At 43.7% G+C, this 14,978-nt stretch overlaps 1 protein-coding gene across 2 annotated transcripts in view; it reads left to right on the top strand.

Annotated features, from left to right (window-relative positions):
* uvrag (UV radiation resistance associated gene) overlaps positions 1 to 14,978 on the top strand; it is a 438,674-nt gene that overhangs the window by 61,583 nt on the left and 362,113 nt on the right. For both annotated transcript variants that reach the window (XM_072262586.1, XM_072262587.1), the window contains exons 4-6: positions 723 to 884; positions 1,689 to 1,763; positions 6,029 to 6,114. In XM_072262586.1, coding sequence (XP_072118687.1) covers positions 723 to 884; positions 1,689 to 1,763; positions 6,029 to 6,114 — 323 coding nt within the window. The remainder of the gene's footprint in view (positions 1 to 722; positions 885 to 1,688; positions 1,764 to 6,028; positions 6,115 to 14,978) is intronic.

Raw genomic sequence — 14,978 nt, forward strand, 5'->3', positions numbered from 1 at the left:
ACAGTTTTAGGCCCCTTTTAAGATAGTCCCTCACATCTGAAGTAGTCCAGAAGAGATTCTGTGGGCCAGTTCTTGGGATGAGAGGGTTGTCTGATCAGAAACACCTAAATATGTTAGATCTGTATTCCTTAAAGAATCACAAACAGGTTTATTACACTGGCACGTTATGAAATTTGTTGTTTTGTGGAGGTAGTACAGTGCAAAGTATAAAATATGTTACACGGCTTTTCCACTTTAAATTAAAACTGTTCCGCACAGGTCTCCTGTCATTGTTGGATACGACTGGACAATCATATACAAAAAAGAGCAAAATGGTGAGGTGATGTCCATGGGGTCATGGACTTTTCAGAAATCTGATGGTGAAGGGGAAGAAAATATTGAGTGTGTCTTCGGGCTCCTGTACCTCCTCTCTGTAGTAATGAGAAGAAGTTGCGTGCGGGGTCATGGGAGTTCTTAATGATGGATTCTGGCCTTTTGAGGCATTGCCTTTTGAAGATGTCCTCTGTGGTGGAGAGGCTAGTGTGCATGATGGAGCTGGCTGAGCCCATCAAATTGAGAAGAATGAGAGATCTTAGTGGAGCATACAAGATCCTTACAGGGCATGACAGGTGGATGTTGAGATGTCTCCTCAGTGGGCAAAGACAAGTGATGGGACATTGTTGGAAGTTTCAGTCAGCTGAAGACCATAAGAAGCTTCACTTTTTTTTCTTATTGTGATGCAGAACCCGACGTGGAGGAGTCTAGACTTTGGCTTGATGCCAGATCGCCTTGATACTTCTGTTTCGTGTTTCCTGGTGAGAATCTGGGGAGGAAAGCAGGGACAATATCATCCAATCATCGAATGGCGAGTGAACCTTGATGGACTCAAATACTTGGGCCAGCAGGTAAAATAAATATCCTGAATCCAATAGTAATAAACTATCTAAGATTAAAATGCATCTTAGAAAGCTGTAGCAATTACCTTTTGTTTTATAGTTTATCCCCTGTAATACTGCAGGTCTGATAAGCCTACTTTAGTATCAGTAATATGGCAGTTTGCTAAGGTGTTCATTGGCTTGTGCAAATGTTGCTTGTCTGTGCTTATTGTGGTAGCCCTCTCACTTGTTGGGAACTATTGGCTTCGAGTTTCCAAAGGAAAAAAATATTTATTTAGAGATATTGTGTGGAACAGGCCCAATGAGATGCACCATCCAGCAACCCACCTATTTAACCCTAGCCTAATCACAGGACAATTTACAATGAATGTAAATTGTTCCTGTTGCGGACAGGAAGGCTGTCCAATTAACCTTCTAACCGCTACGTCTTTGGGCTGTGGGAGGAAGCTGGACCACCTGGAGGGAACTTGCATGGTTCACAGGGAGAATGTACAGATTCCTTAGAAAGAGTGCCGGAATTGAACTCCGAACTCCATAATCTCCCGCACTGTCATAGTATCGCACTAATTGCTGCCCTACTGTGGTGTCATTAAGTTCGGCTACATGCAATTCTGTATACCTTAGGTATGCATCATTTGAATGTTATATTAAAACTTGTGTTTTTTAAGAACTGTCTCGGGGACCTTGTTCTATTTTAAAAGAAAAAATGTGGGTTTCAGCAACCTCTGTAGTTATTATACACTGAAATTATGTACTGAAATTATACACTGTGCCATTTCAAAATGTTTACTAACTTTTCTTGGATTGAGTTAGATTCGGGCACGTAATCCCAACGAGGTAATATTTGGACTGAATGATGGTTACTATGGAACCCCCTTTGACCATAAGGTAAAAGCACTTTCTTTGTATCATTTTAATTTTATCTGAGAATACAAAATTGCGTTTTAATACCTAAATTATGCACTTGCCTGGTGTGATTGGACAAGCTGGTCAAGCAGGAAAGCCAGAAACTGAGATCACTGCCCCCTAGCTCTTTATGCTGAGCACAGCCAGATCAGTTTATATCATATTGTAAAATATTGCTTTTTTATGTCATGCATATATTGGAGAGAATTTTTTTTCCATACAGACAAAATTCTCTCCAATATATTTGGCAACAATGGTATTTTGCTTTGCACAATCAGGAAAGCTCACTGAGCCGAAGAGTGAGTCTGTGTGTGTCTGTGTGTCCATAGACTTTTCAACTCCCCCCCCCTCCCCCCCCCGACTCAGGTGTTCTGCTGTGACACCGACACCGACCCTTGATCTGCCTGTCTCCAGAGCCCTGAGATCGTAGCTTTCCAAATCCGAGCCGGACTCTTAGACTGAGCCCTTGGCATGCCAAAAAACAACGGCTGGTTATGAAACCCCGAGAGCGGGTCCCATTCCTGCAAAGAACTAAAGTCAGTGTGTAACTCCAGGTCATGGTCTTCAAAAGAACCCTGTAAAGGGAAAATAAAGATATTAAAGATGGAAATAGAGCTATTTCCGAAGATACAGGCAAAGGAGTCGCCGTTTGACACCATCATTACTCCACTCGGCTTCCAGCATATGTCGTGAAGTAGTAGTAGTGAGGTAGTGTTCATGGGTTCAATGTCCATTTAGAAATCTGATGGCAGAGGGGAAGAAGCTGTTCCTGAATCACTGAGTATGTGCCTTCAGGCTTCTGTGCCTTCTACCTGATGGTAACAGTGTGAAAAGGGTGATGGGGGTCCTTAATAATGGATGCCGTCTACCTAAGGCACTGCTCCTTACCCAATGTCACCTTATGGACATACAATCAATCTATGTATATAAGCTATCATATGTTTTTACAAACGTTTATATGTTTGTTGTGATTATTTATTATTGTGTTTTTTTTTATAAATCTGGTTTTGTGCTGCAGCAGATCCAGAGTAACAATTATTTTGTTCTCCTTTACAATTGTGTACTGGAAATGACAGTAAACAATTGTGAATCATGAATATGTACATACTGTCCATGAGCGTGTTAATAAACGTGAACATAACGCTAGTGCACAAGAGATTCTGCGGATGCTGGAAATCTTGCACAACACAGGAGAACTCAGCAGGTCAGCAGCATTTTTAGAGGGAAATAAACGGTCAGTTTTGGGCTGAGTCCTGATGAAGGTATCAAATGAAATGTTGACTTGTTATTCCCCACCATAACACCCATAACACTAGTGCAGGTAGAGGAAAATGTGCTCTGAGGAACGGCTAGTTCATCAGATCAGTTTCTTTTAATCGTGTTTCAGGTGAAACATAGAACAGTACGGCACAGGAAATGGCCTTTCAGCTTAAGCTGATCATGATGCCAAGCTAGAGCAAACCATCTGCCTGCACATGATCCATAACCTTGCATTCCCTGTGTGTTCATATGCCCATCTAAATTCCTCTTAAACTCCACCATTGTGGCCGTTTCCACCGCTTCCCATGGCAGACTGTTCCAGGCACCAATCACTCTCTGTAAAACATGCCCTGCACATTTCTTTTCAGCTTGCCCTTCTCTAGAACAGAGCTTCCCAACCTGAGGTCTATGCACCCCACAGTTCATGGTCGGAGTCCATGGCATAAAAAACGTTGGGTACACCTGCTCTAGAACATAGAACGGTACAGTACAGGCCCTGCTGCCCATGATGTTGTGCCGAACTTTTAACCTACTCTAAGGTCAGTCTAACCCTTCCCTCCCATGTTGACACCCATTTTTCTATCATCATGTTCCTAGCTAAGGGTTTCTTAAATGCTCCCAAATTTTCTGCCTCTACCACTACATCTGTTTTTAAAAACAAACTTGCCTCTGACATTCCCCAAAGTTGCTGGTGAACGCAGCAGGCCAGGCAGCATCTCTAGGAAGAGGTGCAGTTGACGTTTCAGGCCGAGACCCTTCGTCAGGACTAACTGAAGGAAGAGTGAGTAAGAGATTTGAAAGTTGGAGGGGGAGGGGGAGATCCAAAATGATAGGAGAAGACAGGAGGGGGAGGGATGGAGCCAAGAGCTGGACAGGTGATAGGCAAAAGGGATATGAGAGGATCATGGGACAGGAGGTCCGGGAAGAAAGACGGGGGGTGGGGGGGGGGGAACCCAGAGGATGGGCAAGGGGTATATTCAGAGGGACAGAGGGAGAAAAAGGAGAGTGAGAGAAAGAATGTGTATATAAAAATAAGTAACAGATGGGGTACGAGGGGGAGGTGGGGCATTAGCGGAAGTTAGAGAAGTCGATGTTCATGCCATCAGGTTGGAGGCTACCCAGATGGAATATAAGGTGTTGTTCCTCCAACCTGAGTGTGGCTTCATCTTTACAGTAGAGGAGGCCGTGGATAGACATGTCAGAATGGGAATGGGATGTGGAATTAAAATGTGTGGCCACTGGGAGATCCTGCTTTCTCTGGCAGACAGAGCGTAGGTGTTCAGCAAAGCGGTCTCCCAGTCTGCATCGGGTCTCGCCAATATACAAAAGGCCACATTGGGAGCACCGGACGCAGTATATCACCCCAGCCGACTCACAGGTGAAGTGTCACCTCACCTGGAAGGACTGTTTGGGGCCCTGAATGGTGGTAAGGGAGGAAGGGTAAGGGCCTGTGTAGCACTTGTTCCGCTTACATGGATAAGTGCCAGGAGGGAGATCAGTGGGGGGGGATGGGGGGGATGAATGGACAAGGGAGTCGTGTAGGGAGCGATCCCTGTGGAAAGCAGAGCTGCGGGGAGGGAAAGGTGTGCTTAGTGGTGCGATCCCGTTGGAGGTGGTGGAAGTTACGGAGAATAATATGTTGGACCCGGAGGCTGATGGGGTGGTAGGTGAGGACCAGGGGAAACCTATTCCTAGTGGGGTGGTGGGAGGATGGAGTGAGAGCAGATGTACGTGAAATGGGGGAGATGCGTTTAAGAGCAGAGTTGATAGTGGAGAAAGGAAAGCCCCTTTCTTTAAAAAAAGGACATCTCCCTCGTCCTAGAATGAAAAGCCTCAACCTGAGAGCAGATGCAGCGGAGACGGAGGAATTGCGAGAAGGGGATGGCGTTTTTGCAAGAGACAGGGTGAGAAGAGGAATAGTCTAGATAGCTGTGAGAGTCAGTAGGCTTATAGTAGACATCAGTGGATAAGCTGTCTCCAGAGACAGAGACAGAAAGATCTAGAAAGGGGAGGGAGGTGTCGGAAATAGACCAGGTAAACTTGAGGGCAGGGTGAAAGTTGGAGGCAAAGTTAATAAAGTCAACGAGCTCTGCATGCGTGCAGGAAGCAGCGCCAATGCAGTCGTCGAGGTAGCGAAGGAAAAGTGGGGGACAGAAACTTCATCTACTGTAAAGATGAAGCCACATTCAGGTTGGAGGAACAACACCTTATATTCCGTCTGGGTAGCCTCCAACCTGATGGCATGAACATCGACTTCTCTAACTTCCGTTAATGCCCCACCTCCCCCCTCATACCCCATCTGTTACTTATTTTTATACACACATTCTTTCTCTCACTCTCCTTTTTCTCCCTCTGTCCCTCTGAATATACCCCTTGCCCATCCTCTGGGTTCCCCCCCCCACCTTGTCTTTCTTCCTGGACCTCCTGTCCCATGATCCTCTCATATCCCTTTTGCCAATCACCTGTCCAGCTCTTGGCTCCATCCCTCCCCTTCCTGTCTTCTCCTATCATTTTGGATCTCCCCCTCCCCCTCCAACTTTTAAATCTCTTACTAACTCTTCCTTCAGTTAGTCCTGACGAAGGGTCTCGGCCTGAAACGTCAACTGCACCTCTTCCTGGAGATGCTGCCTGGCGTGTTGCGTCACCAGCAACTTTGATGTGTGTTGCTTGAATTTCCAGCATCTGCAGAATTCCTGTTGTCTGACATTCCCCTATATTTTTCTCCAATCACTTTAAAATTATCCCCTTTCATATTAGCCATTTCTGCTCTGGGAAGAAGTCTCTGGCAATCCACTCTCATTGTCTCTGGTCATCTTGTACTACTCTATCAAGTCACCTCTAACCTCATTCACTCCAAAGAGGGAACTTAGCCAGTTGTAGTTAATCCATTAGAAGGGTGCTATCACAGTCCAACTGATATAAACTTTACGTTTTAAAAATATACAACCTACCCACTGATAGGATCGGTTCTTATTTTTCCTGCAAAGGATCTCACTGAGAAGAAGAGGACAAGTCTTCTGCAAGTGGACCCAAGTTCTGTGAGGAACTCCTACAGCGTATTCTCTCTGCTCAGGTAAGGAGTTGCCTGGATTATTGACACCAAACTCCAATAGGAACGATATGTTGGTGTCATTGATTTGATATTTTATTTGATTGGAGTGCATTGAAAATTGTTCTGACAAGGCATTAATTTACTGTAATAATACACTTGGTGGACACTTTGTTAGGTACAGGAGTGGAATACGGTCTGGTCTTCTGCCGCTGTAGCCCATCCAGGTCAAGGTTTGATGTGTTGCATGTTCAGAGATGCTCTTCTGCACATCACTGTTGTAATGTGTTATTTGAGTTACTGTCGCCTTCCTGTCAGCTTGTACCAGTCTGGCCATTCTCCTCTGACCTCTCATTAACAAGGTGTTTTCACCCACAGAATTGCTGCCCACTGGATGTTTCTTAATGCTTTTTGCACCATTCTCTGTAAACTTGGTCTTAAATAAATAAATAAATAAATTGAGGAGTTCCGCAGTTTCTGAGATGCTCAAGCCACCCTGTACGACCCCACCAAGCATTCCACAGTCAAAGTCACTTGGATCATATTACTTCTCCATCCTGATGTTTGGTTTAAACAGCAACCGAGTCCCTTGACAAAGTCTGCATGCTTTTATGCATTGAGTTATTGCCATGTGATTGCCTGATTAGATACTTGCTTTAACAGGCAGATGTACCTAGTAAAGTAGCCACTGAGTGTATGTTCCTGTATCACAGATGTTACTTTATAAAACACGTTTTGAGAGGGATCTGTTAGTTGGGATTAATTAAAAGTAAATCTATCTCCTTTAACTGTCTTTCCCTGTGTTCCACAAGGTGGCATCTATTGTATACACCTCATTCATAGTTATTTCTCTTTTACAGCTAACATGAGCCAAAGTCAAAGGCAAAATTGCATTTATTGTCATATACACACATACTTATATACACTGGTGCAATGAAAAGCCTACTTGCAGCTGCATCACAGGCACAGAGTATCATAGCAGGATTCACAAGAAAAATATAAACATTAATTTTATACAACTTTTACAAGAACATAATTGGAATAAAGCAAGAGTCCATTTTAGTGCAGTTTGACCTTTTTTGCACTGCACTTTGGTTGTTTATTAGTCTTTTTGTAGTTTGTAAATTTTATTGTATTTTCTGTACTGCTTACAAGAAAATGAATCTCAAGGTAGCACATGGTAACATGTATGTCAGTTCAGACTGACAGCAACATCTCTGCAATCTCCATCAACACAGGTGCACCACAAAGCTATGCACTTGGCCTCCTGCTCTATTCGCTTTACACTTAGGACTGCATGGCTAAGCACAGCTCCAGTGCCATATTCAAGTTTGCTGATGACACCACCGTCATAGGATGAATCAAAGGTGTTGACAAATCAGCATATAGGAGGGAGATTGAAAGCTTGGCTGAGAGGTGCCACATCAACAACAACTTACTCAATGTCAGCAAGATGAAGGAGCTGATTATTGACTTCAGGAGGAGGAAACTGGAAGGCCACGCGCCAGTCCTCATCGGAGGATCAGGAGGTGGAGAGTGTCAGCAACTTTAAATTCTTCAGTATTATCATTTGAGGGCCTGTCCTGAGCGCAATTGTGAGGAAAGTTCAGGAGCACCTCTACTTCCTTAGGAGTTTGTGAAGCTTTGGCATGTTGTGTGATGGAGTGTTTTTAACTGGCTGTATCATAGCCTGGTATGGAATCACCAATGCCCTTGAATGGAAAATCTTACAAAATGTAGTGGAAACGGCCCAGTCCATCATGGGTAAAGCCCACCCCACCATTGAGCACATCTCCATGGAGTGTTGTTGCAGAAAAGCAGCATCCATCATCAGGGAGGTGATAGAATTTGGTACAATCATGATGTCGAAGAGGCATTCAGACAGACATGAAAATAGGTAAGGATATGGACATAATGCAGATGTGATTAGGATAGGTGGTCAGAAAGGCTGCAATGTAGCTGGTGGGTCAAGGGCCTGCTTACATGGTGGATGAATTTGACTTTGTCTGGGATCTAGTGACACTTGCTCTTCTAACTTTTCCTTTTTTACTGACTTCAAAGTACATTTATTATCAAAGAATGTATAAATTACACAACCCTGAGATCCATCTGCCTACAGGTAAAACAAAACAAGGAACCCAAAGGAAGCCAATTTAAAAAATAAAAGACCAAACACCCAATGTGCAGAGAGAGAAAAAAACAAATTATGCTAATAATAAAAACAAGCAACAGCATTCAGAATGAAAGTGAATCCATAGACACAAAGCCCAGAACAGGCCCGTAGCCTTGGCCTCAGTTCATCACACCGTGGGGCAGATCACAACAAAGCTTGCAGATTTGAGGCCTGGAGCAGCCATAGCAGGGCACAGCCTCGGTGCCACGGAGTAGACATAGCAGAGCAGTGAGCAGAACCAGCCCGGCTCTTGCCTCCAGTCCGGACACACTGCCTTTTCAGTCCACCTGGCCTGGCGTTTAAATTGTTCAAATACCAGTTTGTCCTCCGCATTAGGTCGCAGGCCCTGCCACCTCTAAGTGCTCTGGCACTGGATCCCGCCACCAAATTCTGGCCCGTATATGTTGCACGTTTCTGAGATGAATTCCAACAGTGGGCAGCAGTCTCTTTGCCCATGCAACTGTGGCGAGGGTGCTTGGATTACTTTTAGTGCCAGCTAAGCCGACCTCCAGACTAAAGCAAGGAGAAATGGCCAATTTTGACTCTTCCTTTTAATCACTGTGCTATAGCCCCACTTTTCTTCACTGAGCAAATGTAGTTGCTTAACAACCTATTCAGTGAAGATGTGGATCTCGGTGTTCTGCTCTGAGATTTCATTCACTAAGACATCGAGTGAGATTGAATAATGCTAAGTTTAGAGAGATTAAGCTCAAGTGTGTAGCTCGGGTGGTGAATGGTTGGGTTGAATTGTACTCAAACTTTCTACAGATGTACTGTGGAGAGCATTCTGACTGGCTGCATCACCATTTGATATGAGTGGGTGCTACTGCACAGGGTCAAAACAAGCTCAAAAAGTTGTAAGGTTAGTCTCTCCATCGGTACTAGCCTCCGTAGTATCCAAGATACCTTCAAGGAGCGATGCCTCAGAAAAGCGGCTTCCATCATCAAAGACCCCCACCACCCAGGACATGCCTTCTTCTCATTGTTAACATCAGGAAGGAGGTCTAGAAGCCTGAAAGCACATATTCAGCAATTCGGGAACAGCATTTTCCTCTCTGCCATCCAATTTCTAAATGGACAGTGAACCCATGAACACAACCTCACTACTTTTTTAAAATTTCTGTTTTTGCACTACTTAATTTAACTATTTAATATACATATATAAACTTACTATAATTCATTTTTAAAAAATATATTTGTCATGTATTGCATTGTACTGCTGCTGCAAAGTTAACAAATTTCACGACATACACTGGTGATATTGAACCTGATTCTGATTGATTCTCCGATCTTAGCACTTTGCTTGCAAACATTTCATCATCATATGAGGAGATAATCAGTGTGCTTTTATTGTGCTGTGTCCTCTGAAGTTTGAAGACATGAAGTTTGCCACACAACCGATCACCGACTTCCTGTATCATAATTGAGTTTCTGAAATGACAACCAATCAGCCGATTGATAAATACATAAACACCAAGATGTATGGGGACAAATTGTTTGTAAGTAAATTGGCAAAATCAGAGAAATAAGGTCAAGGTCTTTACAATTAAATGTAACAAAATTTTATGATCAAATTCTTTTCTGAATCATATGAACTTTTATGATACTGAACACCAGATGGCAGTAGAACTGCACTTCTGAATTTGCCCCTCAGGTTTAGTTTTCACTGCCTGCTTGGAAAAGCTCACTGAAATATTCTGAAGTGAGTAAAACTACCTATGCTGCTGACTTAATGCCACACACATTGTTGGGTGCCATGGTAATAGCGTTAACCTGACACTATAACAGCTCGGGGCATTGAACTTCGAGTTCATTTCTGGTGCTAACTGTAAGGAGTTTGTACATTTTCGCCATGTGCACATGGGTTTCCTCTGGGTGCGCCGGTTTTCTTCCAGAGTCCAAAGATGTCCTGGTTAGTAGGTTATTAGGTTATTGTAAAGTGTCCTGTGATTAGGCTAGAGTTAAACAGGTGGGTTGCTGGACGGCATGGCTCGTTGGGCTGTAAGGACCTGTTCTGTGTTATGTCTCTGAATAACTAAATACATTGATCTGCAAATTATTGGCTTGCCAAATATTAACCTAGTGGTTTTTAAAGCCACAATGGGGGAAAAACTCCGGTAATCTAATTTACTCAGTGCTGTACTAGCAGATTTTCTGGACTATTGAGGGTTATTGCTTTTAATACTCTAAAGCTACACTAGGAAAATTTATTATTCTACTGGGCAACATTGAAAAAGAGGTAAATTAAAAATGCATTAAAGGGAGCTAAGAAACATGGTCTCTAATTTTCTGGAAACGGAACTGGGGAATCACCAGCAGGAAAGCCAGATGCCAGACTGTCAGGATCTCCAAAGAGCTATTTAGTGGATTATTGAATATCCTTTCACTAAACCTTCAGACAGTAAAGCTTATTGCGTAAGGACTTGTTTGAAATCACGAATAATGTAATCACAATGAAGATACACCAGTAGCTATATTTCATTAGTAGTTTGAGGAGATTTGCTGTGTCACCTAAGACTGTAGCAAATTTCTACGGATGTACTGTGGAGAACATTCTGACTGGTTGCATCACAGTCAGGTATGGAGGTTCCAGTGCACAGGATCGGAAAAGGCTGCAGTGTTGTAAACTCTACCATCTCCATCGTGGCACCAGCCTTCCCAGTATTGATGACATCTTCACAAGGCGAAGCCTCAAGAAGGTGGCATACTTCATTAAAGGACTCTCACCATCCAGGACTTGTCCTCTTTGCATTATTACCACAGAGAGGAAGTATAGGAGTCTGAAGGCATAGACTGAATGTTTTAGGAACAGCTTCCTGTCCTCTGCCATCAGATTTCTAAACTGTCCATGAACCCTTGAACACTACTTCACAGTCTTGCTCTTTTTTAGCACTAGTTTTTGCTATATTTCTGATTGCATCTTGTAGCTAATTTTTATGTATTGCACTGTACTGCGGCAAAACAAGTTTCACAACATATGTCAGTGATAGTAAACCTGATTCTGATTCTAAAATTTTGTCTCCCTCAGATCTTTTCCACATTACCTTAAGTTTATATTCCCCGGTCATTAACCATTATGGCAGTTGAAGTTGTTTCTCTCTGCTCCAACTACTCCTATGTGATTGTGTGTGCCCCTATTAAGTCTTCCCCACTTCCACTGTTATGTTGAACTAGGCTCCGGACATAAACCCAGGTTCTTTTTTTCCCAGTTTTCAAACTTGGTAGGGTCACCCATTCCTAAAAGGTCAAAGGGTAGAGGCCAGATTAAGAGTGGTCCACCGGTCCACTGTGTTTGGGGGTGCAGTTTAGGCCGAACAGCTCTGACTGGTTAAACAAAATTGTTATGGAAATTGTAATGAAGAGTCTTTCTGTATCTGAAAGTGATGGTATTCCTGCATCTCCATTTGGGACTTGTGTGACTGGCAGTTGTGAGAACATAGAACATAGAATAGTACAGCACAGTACAGGCCCTTCGGCCCACAATGTTGTGCCTACCCTTAAACCCTGCCTTCCATATAACCCCCCACCTTAAATTCCTCCATATACCTGTCTAGTAGTCTCTTAAATTTCACTAGTGTACCTGCCTCCACCACTGACTCAGGCAGTGCATTCCATGCACCAACCACTCTCTGAGTAAAAAACCTTCCTCTAATATCCCCCTTGAACTTCCCACCCCTTACCTTAAAGCCATGTCCTCTTGTATTGAGCAGTGGTGCCCTGGGGAAGGGGCACTGGCTGTCCACTCTATCTATTCCTCTTAATATCTTGTATACCTCTATCATGTCTCCTTTCATCCTCCTTCTCTCCAAAGAGTAAAGCCCTAGCTCCCTCAATCTCTGATCATAATGCATACTCTCTAAACCAGGCAGCATCCTGGTAAATCTCCTCTGTACCCTTTCCAATGCTTCCACATCCTTCCTAGAGTGAGGCAACCAGAACTGGACGCAGTACTCCAAGTGTGGCCTAACCAGAGTTTTATAGAGCTGCATCATTACCTCACAACTCTTAAACTCTAACTCTCGACTTATGAAGGCTAACACCCCATAAGTTTTTTTAACTACCCTATCTACCTGTGAGGCAACTTTCAGGGATCTGTGGACATGTACCCCCAGATCCCTCTGCTCCTCCACACTACCAAGTATCCTGCCATTTACTTTGTACTCTGCCTTGGAGTATGTCCTTTCAAAGTGTACCACCTCACACTTCTCCGGATTGAACTCCATCTGCCACTTCTCAGCCCACTTCTGCATCCTATCAATGTCTCTCTGCAATCTTTGGCAATCCTCCATGCTATCCACAACACCACCAACCTTTGTGTCATCTGCAAACTTGCCAACCCACCCTTCTACCCCCACATCCAGGTCGTTAATAAAAATCACGAAAAGTAGAGGTCCCAGAACAGATCCTTGTGGGACACCACTAGTCACAACCCTCCAATCTGAATGTACTCCCTCCACCACGACCCTCTACTTTCTGCAGGCAAGCCAATTCTGAATCCACCTGGCCAAACTTCCCTGGATCCCATGCCTTCTGACTTTCTGAATAAGCCTACCATGTGGAACCTGTCAAATGCCTTACTAAAATCCATGTAGATCACATCCACTGCACTACCCTCATTTATATGCCTGGTCACCTCCTCAAAGAACTCTATCAGGCTTGTTAGACATGGTCTGCCCTTCACAAAGCCTTGCTGACTGTCCCTGATCAGACCATGATTCTCTAAATGCCCACAGATCCTATCTCTAAGAATCTTTTCCAACAGCTTTCCCACCACAGACGTAAGGCTCACTGGTCTATAATTACCCGGACTATCCCTACTACCTTTTTTGAACAAGGAGACAACATTCCAGTACCATTCCCATGGACAAAGAGGACATAAAGATCCTGGCCAGAGGCTCAGCAATCTCTTCCTTTGCCTCGTGGAGCAGCCTGGAAATATTCCGTCAGGCCCTGGGGACTTATCTGTCTAAACGTATTTTAACAACTCCAACACCTCCTCTCCCGTAATATCAACATGCTCCAGAACATCAACCTCACTCATATTGTCCTCACAGTCAAGTTCCCTCTCATTGATGAATACCGAAGAGAAGTATTCATTGAGGGCTTCGCTCACTTCCACAGCCTCCAGGCACATCTTCCCACCTTTACCTCTAATCGGTCCTACCTTCACTCCTGTCATCCTTTTGTTCTTCACATAATTGAAGAATGCCTTGGGGTTTTCCTTTACACTACCCGCCAAGGCCTTCTCATGCCCCCTTCTTGCTCTCCCCAGCCCCTTCTTAAGCTCCTTTCTTGCAACCTTCTATTCCTCAATAAACGTCAGTGGCGTAATGGGCAGTTAAACAAAACTTGGATACTGTACAGTAGTGAGAGCTTCAACATGAAATAAACTGGTGAGTTTTGCCAATAATACGCTCTGCAGTGCTGCAGCAATTGCAGTAGATGGCACTGTGCGGGCAAATTGCAATCCAAAACATTCTGTGCAGAGAAACCAGCATCTAAGCAGCACCAATTGAGGGGAGCAATAGAATGCTACAGTTAGGGATTAAAAGCAGAATAGAGATGGAATGGGGTGCAGCTCACTTTTTAGTTGAATTGTTCCAACAACTAAAAATGTGTTGTTGTTACGTTACATACTTGGAGAATCACTACTAAATTTCTAAATCACAGTCACGTTTATTGTCACTGTTGTGAAATTTGTTTTGCATCAGCAGTCTAGTGCAATACGTAAAATGTTACAGGTTACAATAAGAAATATTAAACAAATGTTCATGGACTGTTCAGAAATCGGATGACTGAGGGGAAGAAGCTGTTCCTAAGATATTGAGTGTGTGTCTTTGGAGACCTCTACCTCCCAATGGTAGTAGTGAGAAGAGGGAATGTCTTCATGTCCTGGATGCTGAGGGTTTTAAAAAAAAAATGACATTTGCTGGCTTCTTGAGGTATCACCTTTTGAAGATGATCTCAGTTGTGGGGTTCGGGGGAGGTGGCACTTGCTTGTGATGGAGCTGGCTGAATTTACAACCCTCTGCAGCCTTTTCTGATTGTGTGCATTGGAGCCTCCATACCAGACGGTGACGTAACCAGTCAGAATGATATATCTGTAGAAATTCACTGGAGCTTGGTGACATACCAAATCTCCTCAATCTCCTAATGTGCCTTCAGTGTTTTGTGATCAGAATAGGTCCTCTGAGATGTTGACACACAGGGACTTGAAGCTGTTCACCCTTTCCACTGTGGATCCCTCTGAGTACTGGTGTGTGCTTTCCCAATTTCCCCTTCCTTGGTCTCACTGCCCTTGAGTGTAGGGTGGTTGTTGCGACAGCATTCACAGCCAATCTATTTTACTCCTGTGAACCTCCTTGTCACCATCTACTGATAACAGCTGTGTCATTGGTGAATTTAGATATGGTGTTATTTTAATGAATTTACTTGATGAATGCAGTAGTTATAGTGGTAGATTTTCCTGAACCCCCTATTTACTGGTTATCTGTACCATATACTCAACAGTGTCGTCCAGAAGGTGATCACTCCTCCAGCAGCCTGGCCACTCCTGAGCTGATGACAAGGATTGTGTAGTGAGGTCTCTGGCTTGCTGGCTCTCAGGACCTATATTTAAGTTAAATGTTTTGCTTTTTAATTTGGGAAAAAAAGTGCTGCCAACTTTTCGGTGCCCACATGACTTTAATCTATTTAAATCATGTCAAATGTTTTA

This window comes from Mobula birostris, chromosome 7, assembly GCF_030028105.1.
Source record: "Mobula birostris isolate sMobBir1 chromosome 7, sMobBir1.hap1, whole genome shotgun sequence".
In the NCBI taxonomy this organism is placed as follows: Eukaryota; Metazoa; Chordata; class Chondrichthyes; order Myliobatiformes; family Myliobatidae; genus Mobula; species Mobula birostris.